General features: G+C 48.0%; 2 protein-coding genes, 1 long non-coding RNA gene and 1 other non-coding gene across 20 annotated transcripts in view; 3 read left to right on the top strand and 1 right to left on the bottom strand.

Moving 5' to 3' along the window:
- The window catches only part of CHD4 (chromodomain helicase DNA binding protein 4), a 27821-nt gene extending 18939 nt beyond the window's left edge, over positions 1–8882 (top strand). For 8 of the 15 annotated variants that reach the window (XM_014740560.3, XM_070269825.1, XM_014740563.3 and 5 more), the window contains exons 30-40: positions 204–348; positions 463–628; positions 894–991; positions 1095–1224; positions 1731–1802; positions 2117–2254; positions 2511–2619; positions 2728–2860; positions 7004–7202; positions 7918–8081; positions 8263–8882. In XM_014740560.3, the coding sequence (XP_014596046.2) occupies positions 204–348; positions 463–628; positions 894–991; positions 1095–1224; positions 1731–1802; positions 2117–2254; positions 2511–2619; positions 2728–2860; positions 7004–7202; positions 7918–8081; positions 8263–8280 (1372 nt within the window). In that variant the 3' untranslated portion in view covers positions 8281–8882. The remainder of the gene's footprint in view (positions 1–203; positions 349–462; positions 629–893; positions 992–1094; positions 1225–1730; positions 1803–2116; positions 2255–2510; positions 2620–2727; positions 2861–7003; positions 7203–7917; positions 8082–8262) is intronic. The other 7 variants (XM_070269819.1, XM_070269824.1, XM_070269820.1 and 4 more) reach the window with 1 other exon arrangement.
- Positions 668–809, top strand: LOC111774088 (small Cajal body-specific RNA 11). Its single transcript, XR_002808930.1, has one exon. It is a non-coding gene; the product is annotated as a small Cajal body-specific RNA 11 (non-coding RNA).
- LOC138924644 (uncharacterized) lies at positions 1608–9680 on the bottom strand. The gene is made up of 2 exons (XR_011439670.1): positions 9355–9680; positions 1608–2110 (listed from the first exon to the last, which is right to left on the bottom strand). It is a non-coding gene; the product is annotated as an uncharacterized lncRNA (long non-coding RNA).
- Positions 8978–19365, top strand: NOP2 (NOP2 nucleolar protein). 3 transcript variants are annotated; one of them, XM_005610863.4, is made up of 17 exons: positions 9756–9885; positions 10174–10283; positions 11079–11207; positions 11336–11381; positions 11559–11647; positions 11827–12056; positions 13384–13439; positions 13561–13712; positions 13810–14009; positions 14160–14249; positions 15359–15446; positions 15523–15663; positions 16256–16395; positions 16546–16635; positions 16822–16944; positions 17049–17277; positions 18592–19365. In XM_005610863.4, exons 5-17 carry the CDS (start codon positions 11599–11601, stop codon positions 19242–19244), a joined length of 2241 nt encoding a protein of 746 aa, XP_005610920.1. In that variant the 5' UTR covers positions 9756–9885; positions 10174–10283; positions 11079–11207; positions 11336–11381; positions 11559–11598; the 3' UTR covers positions 19245–19365. The 3 variants fall into 3 exon arrangements, with proteins under 3 accessions (XP_001496238.1, XP_023498801.1, XP_005610920.1); XM_001496188.5 differs by lacking the exon at positions 11079–11207 and having other exon boundaries at positions 8978–9885; XM_023643033.2 differs by lacking the exon at positions 11079–11207 and having other exon boundaries at positions 9731–9885; positions 10174–10325.

Below are 19365 nucleotides of genomic sequence, written 5' to 3'. Positions count from 1 at the left end.
TTGTGTTCCCTAGCTTCTCTGGAAGAGAACCTGGGGCATGGTATGGAGTTTGGAGATCAGCTTTCACTGTGCCGGTTTGGCTTTACCTCAACATGGAACCACAGTCGTGGTCTGGGATAATGCCTAAGTGGGGATGGGAAACAGTCCGATCTAGGGGTTGGCAGGATTGCTGTTTAACTCATTTCTCTACTTATTTTCTACAGGGCTTACGTCTCTCTTTTTATGCGGCATTTATGTGAGCCGGGAGCAGATGGGGCTGAGACCTTTGCTGATGGTGTCCCCAGAGAAGGCCTGTCTCGCCAGCACGTTCTTACCAGGATTGGTGTTATGTCCTTGATTCGCAAGAAGGTAAGCCCTGAGCCTCTCTCTGTTGTTCAAGGTTTCTAGGGGAAACTGGAGGGCCAACAGGAAAGGAGCCTAGAGCTGGAATTGGGTCTTCAACTTCTTGTCCTGTTGCTATAGGTTCAGGAGTTTGAACATGTTAATGGGCGCTGGAGCATGCCTGAACTTGCTGAAGTAGAGGAAAACAAAAAAATGTCCCAGCCCGGGTCACCTTCCCCCAAGACTCCTACACCCTCCACTCCAGGGGACACGCAACCCAATACTCCTGCACCTGCTCCACCTGCCGGTAAGTCTGCGGGCACTGTCCTTTTCTGTCCCTCTCTTCTTGTCCTGGCCTATGCTTTCTCTGCTCGCCTGTGCTCAGTTCTAACAGGGGCCTCTGGCAGGACACACAGCAATCTCTCCCTCTCAGTTTAGGAGGGCCGTCCTGAGAATAGGTCTGGCTCTTAAAGGCACGAGAGGACAATTTAAAATGAGACAAACTGTGAAGGCATGATCTTATCTCTGCTCCAGGCCCTTCTTCCTAATTAATTCTTTTCTGTTGGTTGCAGAGGATGGGATAAAAATAGAGGAAAATAGCGTCAAAGAAGAGGAGAGTGCAGAAGGAGAAAAGGAGGTTAAATCTGCAGCCCCTGAGGCCACCGCTGAGGTAAGAGATGGCGCTGACTGGATGCCACACCAAAAGCAAGTGGATAAGCCCACTCTTGGGTGCTGGCCTGCCTGCTTCAACTTTTGTCTTTCTCCTTTTAAAGTGTACACAGCCCCCTGCCCCTGCCTCAGAGGATGAAAAGGTCCTTGTTGAACCTCCTGAGGGAGAAGAGAAGGTGGAAAAGGCAGAGGTGAAGGAGAGAACAGACGAACCTATGGAGACAGAGCCCAAAGGTATCCACATTTTCAAGCACTGCAGATCCCTGTGAACCACAGTTGCTCTTGGACTTTAGCCAGGCTATAGAGGTGTCAGGAGGAAGTGACATACTGAAGAACCCTGCACCCTTGACTTTTTTTTTTTAATTTTTAAAGATTTTATTTTTCCTTTTTCTCCCCAAAACCCCCCAGTACACAGTTGTGTATTTTTAGTTGTGGGTCTTTCTAGTTGTGGCACATGGGATACCACCTCAGCATGGCTTGATGAGCGGCGCCTTGTCCGCGCCCAGGATTCGAACCAGCAAAACCCTGGGCTGCCGAAGTGGAGCGCGCAGACTTAACCACTCAGCCATGAGGCCAGCCCCGACCCTTGAGTTTAAATTATGGAGTTTTCCCCTCTCTTAAGACATGTTTTATGACTTTAATGATAGCGATTGAGGTTTAGGACTGTTTCAGTTGGATATAGTGTGGAACAGAGGAGAACATTGTTTAGATACACTCTCAATGCTGTCTCTTCCCCCCAGGTGTTGCTGATGTGGAAAAGGTGGAGGAGAAGTCAGCAATAGATCTCACCCCCATTGTGGTAGAGGACAAAGGTGGGTGTTTGGAGAAACTGACTGTGGTTTAGAAGGACTCTAAAACTAGAAGCAAGGACTTTATCTTCAGGACACACCCACCCCCAGCCTCTTCATCTGTATCCATATAGCCATTTTATCCCAAGTTAAAAGATTCCTCTGTCCTCACATTTAGTTGTCCATGGGCTGGTGGCACCTTTTTCTGAGTTTGAGAGACACCTGTGTGGAGAAAGGGTGGAGGTAGATGGATGTCTTGTAGCATATAGTGCCATGGGTAAGGGCCAAGGCGCTGGGTTCTGTTGAGAGCTGACATTTTTCTTTTGCATGTCCTATAGAAGAGAAGAAAGAAGAAGAAGAGAAAAAAGAGGTGATGCTTCAGAATGGAGAGACTCCCAAGGACCTGAATGATGAGAAGCAGAAGAAAAATATTAAGCAGCGTTTCATGTTCAACATCGCAGATGGTGGTTTTACTGGTATGAAAATGAGGGCCCACTGGGGTTAGAAGGATCTAAGGTGAAATTAGGGTTCTTGTCAGAAGCCAGGGTATAGAGCCTTTACCTCTACTAGATGAGGGAATGCCAGGCTGATTATATATGCCTCTTGGTTCCGTGTTAGAAAGCCAGAGGCGTTACTATTAAGGTGGTGTCTGGGGAGAAGGAGTAAATAGCTTTTTGAATTCTCACAAATGTTTGCCTTTTTCTTCCCAACCTTCCCCAAATTCCTCCTCAGAGTTGCATTCCCTTTGGCAGAATGAGGAGCGGGCAGCCACAGTCACCAAGAAGACTTACGAGATCTGGCATCGACGGCATGACTACTGGCTGCTGGCTGGCATCATAAAGTATCCTTTGCCTGAGTCTGGGCTGAGGTTCTTGGAGCAGGTTTCTCATGGTCCCACAGTTTGAGGTTCTTACTTTCCTTTTGTTTTTCCTGAGCACTTTTCCAATAGCCATGGCTATGCTCGGTGGCAGGACATCCAGAATGACCCACGTTATGCCATCCTCAATGAGCCTTTCAAGGGTGAAATGAACCGTGGCAATTTCTTAGAGATCAAGAATAAATTCCTAGCCCGAAGGTTCAAGGTGAGCAGAATGGGGAGGAATGCAGCACTGACGTGACAGCCTCTAAAGTGCAGCAGGGACTCTGTTCACTTAGCCATGCTGGTCATTCTCCTGTATAACTTTTGGTATTCCGGGAAAGGCTTTGCTCCCAAGTATTTTAAATATTAGGGATCAAGACATACAGACTTGAAAATAAACCAGCTGTTCAAGGGCTGAAGATGACTGTGCCTAATGAATGACACAGACTAGTGCAGTGGGAGTGCTGGGGGAACACTGTAGGCTGGAGTGTTCAGGAAAGATGCAGAGGTGGGACTGAATTGGATCTCTGAGGAGGTAGGGCTGTCAGTGGGCTGGCGGTACTAGAGTACCTGTGTGGATAGAGGGTGGGGTGGCTGCACAAAGGAGAGGGAAAGGTAGAGCTCCATTTTCAGAGTCACGAGGGCCAGTAAGCCCAGGACTGCAGGGACTCTCAGTCAGGAGTTCAGCAAATGTATATGGAGGCCACTTTGTGTGCAGACCATCAAAATGGGATACCATGAGACAAGACACGTGGCTCTTACACTGAGTGTAATTGGGAGAATAAGAAATATACCCTAATGAACCTTTAAACATTATGCGCCAAGCACTGAGTGACATAGGGACACAGAGAAAAATAAGGCACGGTGCCTATTCTCAAGGAGCTGTCAGCTTAGAGGCAAATGTGTGATCAAATGAATGCCATTCTGTGTACTGGGAGGGAGACTGCTGAATCCATGAGAAACTTCTCCAGAGGGAATTTGAGGAGTGAGGAGAGAGCTCACAAATGGCTTCATCATGGAGAATATGGCATTGGAATTAAGTTTTGATGAATGCAGTAGAGATTGTTGGATAGAAACAGAAGGCTTTTTGAACCAAAGGGATTAGGTTGGGCAAAGAGAGAGGCAGCAGAGCTTAGGCTGTTTGGAAACAGTAAATAGCCCAGCTGGGCTGTAGAAGATACTTGTGTTATGGTGGGAGGTAGGCTGGAGAGAGGTAAGAGCTAGAGGTCAGTAGGTGGGTTTTGGCACCAGATAAGAGATTTTGGACTTTACCCTGTAGTTAGTGGGCAGCCCTTGAAGGTTTCTGAAGTGTTTTATTATGACCAAGGAGAATGGAAACACAACACTTCATGAGGTTATAGAACTATCATATAGTCATGAGGTAGTAAAGACTGGGCTGTGATGCTGGTGCAGAAAAGGAAAAGGATAAGATAAAGGAAACAAAACACCGAAGAATTTACAGGATTTACTGATTTATTGTAGGGGTCAGGAAACCTTTTCTATTAAAGGCCCAGATAGTAACTATTTCAGGCCTTGTGGGACCTAATGGTCTCTATTGTACATAGTCAACTCTCATAGTGTGAGAGCAGCCATAGGTACAAATAAACAAGAATATGTTCTAGTAAAACTTTATTTATTGACACTAAAATTCAAACTTCATATAATTGTTAGGAAGTCACAAACTTCTTATTTTGACTTTTTTCCAACCATTTAAAAATGTAAAAAGCCATTCTTAACTCTTGGGCCATACAAAATAGGCAGCGGGCCAGATTTGGTCCACAGGCCATAGTTTGTAGACTTCTAACTTACTGGATTTGAGTTACAAAGGAGTGAGATGCCAAAAATAACTCAAGTTTTGAGCTTGAGTCACTGACAAAATTAAATTATCATTGGCAGATCAAGGAAATGAGAGGGAGCAGTGTGTAGAAAAGAATAAGTTCAATTAAGTCATTTGGTGTTTCAAGTAAATATCCTCCCACTCCCCCCTCCCCATAAACAAGTGGGATCAAAGAGTGATCAACCATACAGAGGGATCAGAACAATCAGTGCTTCAGATGCAGGTTTGAAAACCATCAAGTCATTTGCCTAGAGGTGCTGGTTGACGCAAGGAGAGGAAAAATCTCTTGGCAGAATACTTTAAAAGAACAGCAGCAAGCCAAGGGTTGATCCTGGAGAAAGCTCATAGTTTGGGGCGGGAGGAGGGAGTTGGTGAAGGAGACAGGGTATATAGAGATTGACAGCAGATGCTCTGTTTGGGGTAAATTAGTAGGCCCTGATGGAGCCAGGTCTTGTAGAAGAAAGAACCACCACCATTATTCTCACATTGTCGTTTTTTCCTGACCCCTAATGGATTCATTCTCTTTAAGAACCAGTAGATACTTCAGCAAATTAAGTCTCATAACTTATAAATCAACATTCTGTCCCTTGGAATATATTTTAAAGAACCTTTTCGAAGCTCCACCAGGTGAAATGTGCAAGAGTGTTTGTTGCAGTATGAATTTTGGTGGTGGGACCTGGAGGCAACCTAGATGTTTGACATTGGGAGTGTGGATAGGTAAAATGTGGATTCACATGGAGCATTAAGCAACAGTTAGAAGCAACACAATACATGTGCTATAACAACGTAAATGGGCTTTCTAAAAAGATATAGTGGGGAAAGGAAGAAAAAGCATTTTCTATGTACAGAATGTGGTTCTATAAATTAGAAATGTGCACATGAAACAATATTCAGTCTTCAAAAACACCCACAAAAAAACAGAGTAAGTATATTAGAAGGTTTGCCTATTGGGGAAGGAAAGGAATGAGAGTAAGATACGGAGACAAAAGAAAAGAAACAAAAATAATTTTAGAGTAACACAACTCAAATGATAGGATATGGTAGGTATATCCATAGGATGGAGTACCATGCAACCATTAAAAACCATCTTTTATAAAGAGCAGTTAATAATAAAGGAAGATTCTTACTATGTAACTTTGAAAACATTAGGTATGTCTATACAGTAGTCTCCCCTTATCCATGGGAGAGATGTTCCAGGACCCCCAGTGGATGCCTGAAACCACAGATAGTAGTGAACCATATATATACCATGTTTTTTCCCTATACATACATACTTATGATCAAGTTTAATTTATAAATTAGGCACAGTAAGAGATTAACAACAATTTGGGGGCTGGCCCTGTGGCCGAGTGGTTTAAGTTCACTCACACCGCTTTGGCAGCCTGGGTTTTGCCGGTTCGGATCCTGGGCGTGGATGTGACACCGCTCATTAGGCCATGCTGAGGCGGCATCCCACATGGCACAACTGGAAGGACCCACAACTAAAAAATATACAAGTATGTACCAGGGGGATTCGGGGGGAAAAAAAAGATTAACAATAATAAATAATAAAGTTGGCTGTGGGGCCATCATTAAGTAAAATAAGGGTTACTTGAACACAAGTACTGTGATACTGCGGCAGTTGATCAGATAACCAAGATGACCACCAAGTGACTCATGAGCAGGTAGCCTATACAGTGTGGATATGCTGGACAGAGGAATGATTCATGTCCCGGGAGGGACAGAATGGGACAGTGCAAGATTTCATCACGCTGCTCAGAACAGCTCGAAGTGTAAAACTTAGGAATTGTTTATTTCTGGTGTAAAACTTAGGAATTGTTTATTTCTGGAATTTTCCACTTAATATTTTTGGACTGCCGTTGACTGTGGGTAACTGAAACCTCGGAAAGCGAAACCGTGGAGAAGGGTGGGGACTATTGTAGAATGATCTCAATTACATAAAAAATATATATGCAAAGAAAAACTTCAAAATGTTAAATACCTCTAGGAGGTGGAATTATTTGTGACTTTAATTCTTTATATGTTCTGTATTTTCTTTTTTTTTTCTTTTTTTTTTTGAGGAAGACTAGCCTTGAGCTAACATCTGCTGCCAATCCTCCTCTTGTTGCTGAGGAAGACTGGCCCTGAGCTAACATCCCATGCCCATCTTCCTCTACTTTATATGTGGGACACCTACCACAGCATGGCTTGCCAAGTGGTGCCATGTCTGCACCCGGGATCCGAACCGGCGAACCCCAGGCTGCTGAAGCGGAACGTGCGCACTTAACTGCTGCACCACTGGGCCGGCCCCTGCTCTGTATTTTCTAAATTGAGTTTTTATCATTTTTGTGTAAAAGTGAATCAGTAAAGAGGTAAACAGTTTAAAAAACATGGACCTCCAAAGCGGGGGTAAAAAAAGCAATGCGATGTTAGACTGTTTGGGTTTGGGGGAGCCATCTGTCTGGTTCTTTATAGGTTCTGAGAGGCCCATCAGAAATAAGCAAAGTGAGGGTCGGTTCATCCTCTGTTTCCTCTCTATCCCTTGTCCAGCTCTTAGAACAAGCCCTGGTGATTGAGGAACAGCTGCGCCGGGCAGCTTACCTGAACATGTCAGAGGACCCCTCTCACCCTTCCATGGCCCTAAACACCCGCTTTGCTGAGGTGGAGTGTTTGGCGGAGAGTCATCAGCACCTGTCCAAGGAGTCAATGGCAGGAAACAAGCCAGCCAATGCAGTCCTGCACAAAGGTAGCCAGTGGCTCCCCTGCCTCCTCCAGACTCAGCCTTCTCCTCCCTCTGCTCCTCACCGACACACCTGCTGCGTGTTTCCAAGCCTTCTTCAGAGCCCCTTCCTCGGGGAGCCTAGCCTTCCTCCTGGGGAAGCTAATGTCTTAGAGGCAACCAAAGACAGTAGTTCTTTGCCTCTTTTAACTCTTAATATAGTCAAGTTCTTGGAGGTGGAGAGCAAAGCAGAATAATAGACTGTCATCTGGGCTACTTTAGAGGTGACTTCAGGTGCTTTAAGATCCTGTCACGTTCTAGACCCCTTTCAACTTTTTGTTTCTAAGTTAAAACATTGTGAGAGGGGTGGAGGATGAAATGAGGAAGACTGTTCTAGAGAAGGAGGGAGACACATCCAAAAGGTGGAGAAGAAGGACAGTGAGAAAAGGAAATAGAAACTTCTCTCAAGAAGTGGAGAAAATAGAGACAAAAGGGAGCAAGGGACAGTGAGGGTTAGGTGACTTTGAAAAGCACAGAATCATGGACAGTTGGAAGTGGAACATGAGGGACAGGAATGTGAGCATGGTGGAGGCCAGGTCAGATGATTCAGTGACAAAAGACAATACTCCAGCACTCCAGCACATTAGTCCCTTGGTCACTGAGAAGTGATGGGGGGGTCCCCTGTGGTAAGAAGGATCTTGGTCTTGACTGCCACAGCTCACCACTTTTTTTTTTTCCTGTGCAGTTCTGAAACAGCTAGAAGAGCTGCTGAGTGACATGAAAGCCGATGTGACTCGACTCCCAGCTACTATTGCCCGAATTCCCCCAGTTGCTGTGCGGCTACAGATGTCAGAGCGTAACATTCTCAGCCGCCTGGCAAATCGAGCACCTGAACCTACTCCACAGCAGGTATGACCATTTTCTTCTGGCCAACGGTTCGAGCAGAGCCGTTCTGGAACTTGTGACTTTGCTCTCTCACCCTAGCTTTACATACTGGGCAGGTGGGGCTGCCTTACCAGTGAGTTCCCGTAGGACCGGGTGGGTTCCTGTGGTCTGGAATTCTAACTCCCTTTGCCCTCTTTTCCTGTAGGTAGCCCAGCAGCAGTGAAGATCCACACTGATGATACCACCTCCACCGCTGAGCAGTGACCTTCCTCACTTTCCCTTGCCCAGCTTCTCATGTGGGGGCCTGAGAGACCCTCTCCTTCCTTCTGCCCCATCTTCCATGTTGTAAAGGAACAGCCCCCAGTGCGCTGGGGGAGGGGAGGGAGTGAGGGGCAGTGGTGCCCTTCCTGCTGGAGAGACTGCAGCAGTAGCGCCGGCGCCATCTGCAGGGAGCTGGCGGGCTGGCCTTCTGGGCCCTGGCTTCTCCCCACTGTAACGTCTGTTACACACAAACTGTCGTGGGACCCGCCAGGCTTGAAGAAAATGATCTGAATTTCTTCCTCCTTTTGGTTTTATTTTGTTGGTTTATTTTGTGTTTCCTTTTCTCCTTTTTTGGGGTATTCAGAGTGGGCCGGGCCCCTGGGCGAGACACAGCTACCTCTGTTGGCATCTTTTTAATACCAGGAACCCAGCGGCTCCAGCCACTGAGCAGATAGAATAAAATAAAGTGGAAAAAAAAAAAAAAAAAGGAAAAGAACCAAAAGCATAAAAAACCACAGCAAATTTCTTGGTGAAAATTGAAAATAAAAGTTTCCTTGTATTTTAGTGCTCTGGTTCAGTGTGAGTGTAGGTCCAGGTGGATGAGTGTGTATGACAGGAGCCCTGGGACATGTGCAGTTTGGAAACTAGGGGGCTACCTTGTGTTCTGGAGTTCACAAAAGAGCCGCGGACCGCCTGCGTGCATGTGTCCCATGGCCCTGGACCAAGGATGAGCAGCACCTGTGGAAGATGAGCAGCTCCCAAACCGCCCGGGTCATACCTGCGCCGCGGGTTACCGGTTCTGTAACCTTGAGGAAGTGAACTACTATGGGCTGTCGATTTCTCATGTATAAAATAAAGATATCTTCCTAACAGAGCTGTGAAGATAAAACCAGTAAAGTGCTTGGAACAGTTTTTAATAGCTGCTAAGCACTCAGTGTTGATTTGAAGGAACGCTGAAGTTTCGTTAACTTGTGTGGAATCAGGACGCCAGGGGTCCTCCCACCTTCAGATGTGAACCTAGGTAGAGGAACCTTACCTCGCGGGCTGAGGGGAGTCTGGGGTCAAAGGTGAGGGTTTCGTAATCCAAGGCCTGGGAGTGGGCGAGTGGCGTGGGGCTCCCCCACCCCGAGACTGGACGTAGAGCGGAGGCTGCCAAGAGGAGGGCTCTGCTCTTAGGCCTTGGTTTGAAGGCAGGGGGCGGCTTTCAGGTTCCACTTCCGACTGAACTCCGCAGCGACGCGAAAAGCCAACGTCTGCGGGAAGAGCAGGCAGGCGGTGCCCGTTCTTTTCTCCGCTCCCGGCGAGCGTGAGCGCGGCGCGGCCCGCCTCCCAGCCTCCCCCGGCCGCGCCGCCGCCAGCCCCGCGCGCGTTCTCAACGCGAGCGTGCGTTCTGAGTTCCGCGGCCGACTAGGAGCGACCGGAAGAGGCGGGGCCGCCAGGCGAGCGCGCTCTGTGCGCCTGCGCGAAACGTTTCCGTGGAGTGCGGCGTCCGAACGCTGGTCTCGGAGTGCACGTGGAGTGCTGTCCCGCGTACCCGGGGGCGTCTCGGGCCCGGACCCACCTTCAGGTGAGCCGAGGCTTCGGGTGGGTCTGGAGGAAGTCGGGGAAGGAAGGGTGATTGCACTGACCGGGACTGCGGCGTGAGGAGGGAGGCAGTACATACAGATGGCCTGGGACCTAGGGTCCGGAGCTCCTCGTGGAGTAGGGGTTTGGTTAGGCCTCGAGGGGCTGTCGGGGGTGCTGGGTCGAGGTTCTGGTCGACGCGATGCCCTTTCCCACTCTAATACGCTAAGTGTGCGCTTTTCTTTTCCGTTTCCTACACGCGCGACTCTTCTCCCATGTTTCTTTTCCCCAGTACCATGGGGCGCAAGTTGGACCCTACGAAGAAGGAGAAGCGCGGGCCGGGCCGAAAGGCCCGGAAACAGAAGGGTGCCGAAACCGAACTCGCTAGATTCTTGCCTGCAGGTAAGGGTCAGGCCTGCTCCCTCCTCATCCTCCAGCTTTTGTGTAAGTCTTAGATCTGTATCGTAACCTCTTCCGTTTCTTAGTCTCTGTTCACTTTCTGTTCAAGTAGGATTGTATGAATTATTAGGAAATAAGAATGAATGAAACACTCACTGTCATCAGCCAGAAGTTAGGGAAGATGCTACAGGGATGCGAGTACTCATGCAAGAAGAGGTGCGGTTTAACATTGAGGGAGTTCGGAAGAAGGGGGATCCCATGCAGTTAGAGAATTTAAAAAAATTTTAAGAAGCTAGGTTTTGAAAAATGGGTGACATTTTAGCAAGTGGAAGTTGAGAAGGGGACAGGCCAGTCACTGAACTGCTTTGTGGAGGGGATGGAGATGGGAAAGCACAGATCTAGTTCCCACATGGTGAGTAGTCTGCTGCATGGAAGCCTGGGTGAGAGAAAAGAATGGACAGGTAGTTTTTGTTGGGCATTGGATAAAAGGTGCAGTTTATTGAGCTAATGCAAGTGCTGGGCACTGTACTGAACTCTTTGGACATGTATCACTTCATTTTCTTAGTTTCTTGTGAGAGAGGCATTGTTAAGGAAACAGATGTTTAGAGGTTACGTAACTTATGTATAGTTAGTTATTAAATGACAGGGCCGAGATTTAAACTTTTTATTTCTTGGTGAATGTTTGAAAAGCAGCTTGAAACAGTTGAAAAGATAAAAGCTACTGTGGTTGGTAATTGATTAAATTGAGAGTAAAGGAAAGGGGAGAAGGAAAGATAAATTTTGCGTCTGTGTTATCAGAATGGTGATGATGCCATTTATTGAAATCAGAAGTCTGGAGGGAGGCCCCGTTTGGATTTGGTTGATGAACAACCAGATGGAGATCATCTCCTTTTCATCTCTTACCCAGCTCCTGGTAAAGCCATGGGAGTGAGTTGCAATCTATTCCTTTTAATTAGTGTACTAATTCTTTCCCCACTTCTATTTCTTTTCTCATTGCTCTTTCTCCTTTCACCTGTAATCTTTTGCTCTGCCTCCTTTTTTTTTTTTTTTAACAGCTGGTGATGAAAATTCCAAGAGGCTGTCTAGTCGTGCTCGAAAGAGGTGAGTGTGGATGTCTAGACTTACATAGGTTAAATTGGTACTGCTCATCTTTAGCCACATCATCGCATGTGATCATGCTGATGGAATGGCTGTTTGGGCACTGTCACATTTCGCTGTCAGGGGAAATGGCAGAGCTTGGAGATATGTTCTATTTCCTCACTCCATATGTCTTTTCAGGGCAGCCAAGAGGAAGTTGGGCTCTGCTGAAGGCCCTAAGATGAATAAGTCTCCTGGGGCCAAACCGTTGCCTGGAAAGCTACCAAAAGGTCAGTGAAAATAGGAGCTGGGTGCTACCTGAGGGTTCTGGGTAGAGAAAGGCTTGCTGAGCATTTCTAGAGTGAAAGGAACAACCCGAGGACATTCTTAGGGGTAGAAAATACAGGCTTCATTCAGTGTGTGACTGCCATCAGTCCAGGATTCTTCAAACCCTTCGGGATCTCTGCAGGAGTTGTCCAGACACCTCGTAAGAAGGGACCGCAGTCCTTCTTAAATACTGCTCGAGGCAAGAAGCGCCCTGCACCAACCCATAGCAGTGAGGAGGAGGAAGAGTCTGAAGAGGATGGTGTGGGGAACCAGGGGGACCTCTGGGGCTCTGAGGACAGCGATGCTGATATGAGAGATGACTACGGAGCTGACTCCAACTCAGAGAATGAAGATGAGGATGAAGGTGAAGAGGTGAGATTTATCTGTTCAGGAAGGAAGCCTTGCCTTTTAGAGTCTTTCCACATCCTTGAGACTATCCCTCTGTGACAAGGATAAGCCTGAGTAGAGAAGAGGGACTTTAGTATTCCATCACTATTCTGCTATCTTACGTCCTCTCAGTACACCTGCAAGTTTAAAAGAGCTGTAGAATAGAGCGGGGTTTTTTTTTTTTTGGAGGAAGATTAGCCCTGAGCTAACGCCTGCCAATCCTCCTCTTTTTGCTGGGAAAGACTGGCCCAGAGCTAACATCCATGCCCATCTTCCTCCACTTTATATGTGGGACAGACACCTACCACAGCATGGCTTGCCAAGTGGTGCCATGTCTGCACCCGGGATCTGAACTGGCAAACCCCGGGCTGCCAAAGCGGAACGTGCGCACTTAACTGCTGCGCCACTGGGCCAGCCCCTGAATAGAGCGTTTTAAAACATGAGACTGCTCAGTGCTGTATACCCCATTGATGGGAATAAAAATGCACACACGATTTTCATGAAGCATTTGGTATCTGAGAACCTTAAAAAGTTTCTTACTTCCATTTAGGAAGATCATCCAGAATGTGGACAAAAATTTATTTACTGAGGTATAATAAGTTATTTGTGTGCTACACAATTAGTATATAAGTGTGTTATTAGAAAATTCAAGCAATATAGAGTCATGTAGAATGAAAAGCTTCCCATTTGCAGCTCTCTCTCACAATCCCCTTTTTCTCTACAGAGTTACTGCTGGAGATTTGCAGGCACTGTGTGGATCATAATGCCAAAAACTCCAGAAACTTCCAAAATACTCAATATGCTTAAATAAATTATGGTCCGTTCATATGCTAGATTAACACCTGGCCATTATGTCTGTGAAAATGCTTGTGATCTAATTGTGAATGAGGAAAGGCAAGAAGCAAAGTTGGAAATAGATTATGGTTTTAACTATGTGAAAAATATAGAGTAAGTCTGGAAGAAAATATGGCAAAATGGATGCCCGAGGGCAGTTTTTATTCCCCCTGTGTACATATGGGTGTGTATTGTTTGAAACTTTTTTCCCCCCAGAGTCAATGTAAACCTTTTAATGGAAAGGGAAATACACACAAATGTAGAAGATAATGTAATGAACCCTTTCAGCCCATCACTTAGTTTCAGCGATGGTTAACATTGTGCCTGTCTTATGTTCACTTCTCTAGGGTCTGTATTTTCTTGTGAGAGCAAGTGTTACATCTGCATTTAGGAAAAAATAAAATACAAGGGTAGATAGTACTACGTGGGGTGGTGGAAGGGCAGGCTTTCATTACCAGCCCCTTGTCTCTTTTTTCAGTTGCTGCCCATTGAAAGGGCTGCTCAGAAGCAGAAGGCCCAGGAAGCTGTTGCTGGGTGAGTTTTGGAAATTCTTAGGACGTAGAATTGGCAGTGGCTGGGATGAAGGAAACTATGAGGAAGGAGGGGTTGTCTTGTTTTGATCTGTGAATCACTCTATTCCTGGATCTGTTTCTAGGGGCCAGTGGATCGAGGAGGAGACTGATGAAGAGGAGGAAATATCCCCTGAGTCAGGCCCCAAAAAGGATGATGAGCCGGATGGGGGCCTACAGATCAACGTGGATGAGGAGGAGCCTTTTGTGCTCCCCCCTGCTGGGGAGATGGAGCAAGATATCCTTCCCGCACAGGCTGAGGGGTAGTGGGGAGGTGCTTGGGAGGGGGTTTCCAGGCTCTGGGACATCATGAAATAGTTCCTTAGCAAGTCCACATGCGCAGCCTCCAGACTTGCAGCGAGTTCACAAGCGCATCCAAGATATTGTGGCAGTGCTGCGTGATTTTGGGACTCAGCGGGAGGAAGGTCGATCTCGTTCCGAATATCTGCACCGGCTTCGGAAGGACCTGGCTATTTATTACTCCTATGGAGACTTCCTGCTTGGCAAGCTTATGGACCTCTTCCCGCTGTCTGAGGTATTGAATTGCCAATCCAGTGCTCCTTCTCTGTTCTTGCCTTCTCTCTTCTTACCTTGTTTAAGGAAGGCAGTCAGCCCTCTTGCTCTCTTCTTTGTGGCTGAGCTCTTTGGCCAGCCTGACTTGTCCCCTTCCCTCTTGCTTTCCCAGCTGGTGGAGTTCTTAGAAGCTAACGAGGTGCCTCGGCCCATCACTCTCAGGACTAATACCTTGAAAACCCGGCGCCGAGACCTTGCTCAGGTGAGGGGTGGGTTTGGAAATTTGCTTATTTCAGGGAAGTGCCAACTTCTGCTAACTGCAGACTCTCCCCCTGTCCCCCTCTAACTGGGCTGGGATCTTAGTACCTGAGTGTTTCTTGGTGCAGGCATGATCCCAGGAGGCAGACCTAGACAGGCATAGTGTCATCCTGGGTCTGTCTGACCGGCTCAGGGTTCGGGACCTCTGTGGAGTGAGAGGCTTGTCCCTTCAGCCTCTGGTCCCTGTGAGAGACTTGAGACATCTGTATCGGGAGGAAAGTGCTCCCTCTGAAAGAAATGGGAGGGAGTTGTCTTCCTTTCACATCACAGAGAAGCTGGTGAAACTGATTCCTGCCCCAAGAAAAAGACACACACACATGCACAAACAGTATTTTTTTTTTTAAAAGATTGGCACCTGAGCTAACAGCTGTTGTCAGTCTTCTTTTTTTGTTCCCCTGCTTTTTCTCCCCCAAATCCCCCCAGTACAGAGTTGTATATTTTTTAGTTGTGGGTCCTTCTAGTTGTGGCATGTGGGATGCCGCCTTACCGTGGCCTGATGAGCGGTGCCATGTCCTTGTTCAGAATCCGAGCCAGCGAAACCCTGGGCCACCGAAGGAGAGCGCGCAAACTTAACCACTCGGCCACAGGGCCGGCCCCCAGTATTTTAAGCTCATTGTTCCCAAGGGTTCAGGGACCTTAGGTTTAAGACCCTGTTCTAAAGTCAGTGGTGTGGCCCTGTGTGTTGTGTATCTCCTGGTGCAAAAACCACCTGATAATTGTCGTTAATATGTTGTAACATTAAATATTAGGATGTAAGGGGGCTGAGCCTCTTGGAAAATTAGAGCCCACTTCCAGGAAATAAAAGAACAGGACCTGGCAGTCTGCTCTATTGTGATCGAGTTCAGACCTTGAGTTAGAGCCTGGGGCTAAGGAAAGGACCCCATGGGATGGGATGGGAGAAACTGCATTCAGTGAGTCTGTGACGACTGTCCTAAGAGCTCTAGGAGTTGTGGTGCCATAGATCACCTGATAGGACCAGGTGACATATCTCTGTTTGTTTTTTGGGTACCGTGGCCTGTGAGGTTTTAAAATCTTCATCCTTCTTATCTTCAGGCACTAATCAATCGTGGGGTTAACCTGGATCCCCTGGGCAAGTGGTCAAAGACTGGACTAGTGGTGTATGATTCTTCAGTGCCCATTGGTAAGTGTTCCCTGCCCAATAGCCCTTCTGCTCCTGCCCTTGTCGCAGCATGTCACAGATGGGTCTTCTTCCACAGGCGCTACTCCCGAGTACCTGGCTGGACACTATATGCTGCAGGGAGCCTCCAGCATGTTGCCTGTTATGGCTTTGGCGCCCCAGGAGCATGAGCGGGTCCTGGACATGTGTTGTGCACCTGGAGGAAAGACCAGCTACATAGGTATGAGAAGGGCAGGCAGTGGTAGGAAGGATTCGTCTGACTCTGCTTTTGAAAGTGGCTGGGGTCAGTGACTAGCTAGGCTCAAGGAACGGTGCACAGGCAGCTAGCAGAGTGGTGAGGAGCACAGGCTCTGGACTTGGCTTCATGTGTGCCACTTACCGCCCTTATGACCTTGGACAGGCCCCTGATCCTCTTTCGTCATCTGTAAAATGGGGTAGTAGTTGTGTTTGGGTTGGCGATTATGTTGTGTGGGTTGAGATATGTGTGCAGAAGTCCTTGGTACAGTGTTCAGCACGTAATTAGTCACAGACGTTTGTTAAACTGTTATTAGCTAGATTAAGTTCCTCTGTAGGACCAGAAAGATGTGCAGTAACAGTGGAAAAACCACATTGGCAGGCAGGCTCGCTCATCACCAGGGGCCAGTGCAGGCTGGGCAAGGCCTCTACAGTAAACGGGGCAGCAGGGCTTCTTGGGAGTGAAGTTTGCCTTGAAGTGATGACGCTTCACCTGTGGATTCCTGGGCTGGAATGTGGCCAGCAAGTGTGGAGGCACAGGAGCTGGCTGCTGAGCACTGCGCTGTCCCTCCCTTCAGCCCAACTGATGAAGAACACAGGTGTGATCCTTGCCAACGATGCCAATGCTGAGCGGCTCAAGAGTGTCGTGGGCAACCTGCACCGGTTGGGAGTCACCAACACCATTGTCAGCCACTACGATGGGCGCCAGTTCCCCAAGGTTGTTCTCCCCTCTGTGCGTCTCTCCTGAGGTGTCTTCCAATTCACTTGCCCCCTTCCTGACATCAGAATGTTTAAACTTGCTCCTAGGAAATAAATGCTGCAGTACAGGTTGCCAAAAACATCTGCTTTACCTACCCTCTTTCCCCAGGTGGTGGGGGGCTTTGACCGAGTACTGCTGGATGCTCCCTGCAGTGGCACTGGGATCATCTCCAAGGACCCAGCTGTGAAGACTAACAAGGTGAGGAACCAGGGTTGAGGGTGAGGAGGGGGTTTGGCACCAGCTGAGAGGTCTCTTGGCTGGGCCTTGTAGAACTGGAATGGGAGGTGGAGGACCGTTCTGAGCAGTCAGTAGCTCACCTCTCCTCCCCAGGCTGTGTTTTGAAATTCTGACCCCCTTGGGTCCCTCCTTCTTTCTCCTGGACAGGATGAGAAGGACGTCCTGCGCTGTGCTCACCTGCAGAAGGAGCTGCTCCTGAGTGCTATTGACTCCGTCAATGCCACCTCCAAGACAGGAGGCTACCTCGTCTACTGCACCTGTTCTATCATGGTGAGGCCTCTGTCAGCACAGGGCTGGGGGGCTGTTTGCTCCTTAGAGCTCCCTTCACTCCAGCTCTGCGTGTCCTTCCGTCTTTGTCTCCTTTACGTGTCCAGGTGGAAGAGAATGAGTGGGTGGTAGACTATGCCCTGAAAAAGAGGAATGTGCGGCTGGTGCCCACAGGTCTCGACTTTGGCCAGGAGGGTTTTACCCGCTTTCGAGAAAGGCGCTTCCACCCTACTCTGCGTTCTACCCGCCGCTTCTACCCTCACACCCACAATATGGATGGTTTCTTTATTGCCAAGTTCAAGAAATTCTCCAATTCTATCCCCCAGTCCCAGACAGGTAAGCAACGTGCTCTTTCTATGTTTCACGAGGCTGGGTAGTGACTGCAGGGAAGGGAAGGGCTTCTGCCGCTCTTAGCTCAGCCCTTGCATGCTTGGGTGAGATCCCTTTCATCCCAGCTAGAATCGGTCCCGAGCCTGGCCCCATTTGAGTATGTTTAGGCGTTCATATGGATGGAAGCCTTGTTCTCGATTCTGCCAAGTGGCTGCAGTTGTTTGGAATAAATGCATTCCCAGTGCAGGTTGTGGTTTCTGTTCCTTCTTGGCTGAGGGTTGCCTGACTCCTGATAGACCTCTGCTGGTCCAGCATCGTCAGCATTGGGTTGGCACAGGACTCCGCAGAACTATCAGCATTTCTCTGAGTCCATCACACTAATTGCAGATTGTTTTCTCAGCCATCTTGAGGAGTCTGGCCTGGATCTCAAGGGGAAGGGTGGGGTTTTCTGAAACAGGCTTGAGGGCTTTGCGTGCTGGGATATGATCCTGGGTCTAGTTGGAGGACAGGGAGGCGAGCTTCTCTGAATACAATCTGCTTGACTCGTTGAGTTGATTTTTTTTTTAAATAAATAATGCGCCTTATTAAAGTCACATCTGAATGTTAACAAAACAAAAACCTTAAGAAATAGCACAGTTTGGGGGCAGCCCAGTGGCATAGGGGTCATGTGTGCGCTCTGCTTCGGCGGCTCAGGGTCCATGGGTTTGGATCCGGGCACTGACTTGTGAACCGCTCAACAGACCATGCTGTAGTGGTGTCCCACATGCAAAATAGAGGAAGATTGCCATAGATGTTAGCAACAATCTTCCTCACCAAAAAAAAAAAAAAAAAAAATTTGCTGTAGCCTTTTTTTGTAATTTTAAAAGTGCATATTTAATATGTCAGCCCTCATTTATGTCATACTAGCCTGTTTCTAGTTGCTGTGTGTTTTCTTATTTTCCTGCATCTCATCAAAATCCACATGAAAAAAATTGTCTTCTCTGATTTAAAAAAAAAAAGCCCAGTGCTTCAGGTTTATTCAGGATTCACCTCCTCCTTAGAGTGTCTTGTTACCTTCTGTCCTCAAGGGGGCAAGCTTCCTTGACAAACCTTTTGGCCCAAGGATGGGGAGTGATCCCTTCTCTTTAATACAAGGCTCAAATACAACTTGAGTGAAGGCCAGGTGATCACAGGGAATGTGAATCTAGGTAATCTGCTCTTAGGCACTGTCCCAATTGTGTGAAACACTTAATTTGATTCCTCTACTTATCTCTTCCACTCATGATCGAGACCTAGGGATGAGGCCCATTTCTCAAACCATCTGTTTAATTTTAATCCCAGGAGATTCTGCAGCATCCACCCCTGCAGAAGTAGACTTGCCTGACCTGAAAGCTCAGGTGACTCCCAAGCCTGAGAACAGCAGCCAACCTGCCAAGAGGGCCAGAGTGGCTGTGAAGGCAAAGCAGCAGCTGCATCCCAAGAAGGCCACCTTCCGGAAGCAGAATGGTGTCTCCAAAGGGGCAGACTCAGAGTTATCTGCTCTATCTTCTGTCACAAAGGCCAGGGCTTCCTCCAAGCTCCAGGATAGCAGCCAGCCAGCTGTCAAAGCTGAAGTGATCACGGAACCGAAGGTGTTGGGGAAACTAAAGCAACAGTCACCTAAACTGCAGTCCTCCAAGAAAGCTGCCTTCCCGAAGCACAGTGCTCCTCCCAAGGGCACAGACACAGCAGCACCTGCTATGCTATCCTCCAGGACCCAGGCCACTCTCAAGCCGGAGGACCGTGCTCAGCCCCTTGGGGATGCCAAAGGGGCTGAGAAGGTAAAGCAGCAGTTGTCAGAGCAGCCCTTCAAGAAAGCTCCCTTCCAGAAAGAGAATGGCACCCCCAAGGGAACTAAGACCTCCACCATGTTCCCCCTCAGTTCCAGCCAGCCCCCACCAGCCAAGAGGAGAAAATCTCAATCCAGAGGCAGCAGCCAGCCACTGCTGTCCTAGGTGGATGGCTGAGACTAGCCCAGGGTGGCTCATGGCCGTTGTCACTGGGTTGGAACTCTTACCTCTGTGAGGATGGCTTCCCCGCTGTGCATATGAAATTTAATATAATTTCACAATCTCT

The sequence above is a fragment of the Equus caballus genome, chromosome 6 (assembly GCF_041296265.1).
Source record: "Equus caballus isolate H_3958 breed thoroughbred chromosome 6, TB-T2T, whole genome shotgun sequence".
NCBI lineage: Eukaryota > Metazoa > Chordata > Mammalia > Perissodactyla > Equidae > Equus > Equus caballus.
Note: the sequence above shows the minus strand (reverse complement) of the source record. Positions and strands in the feature narration are given on the sequence as shown.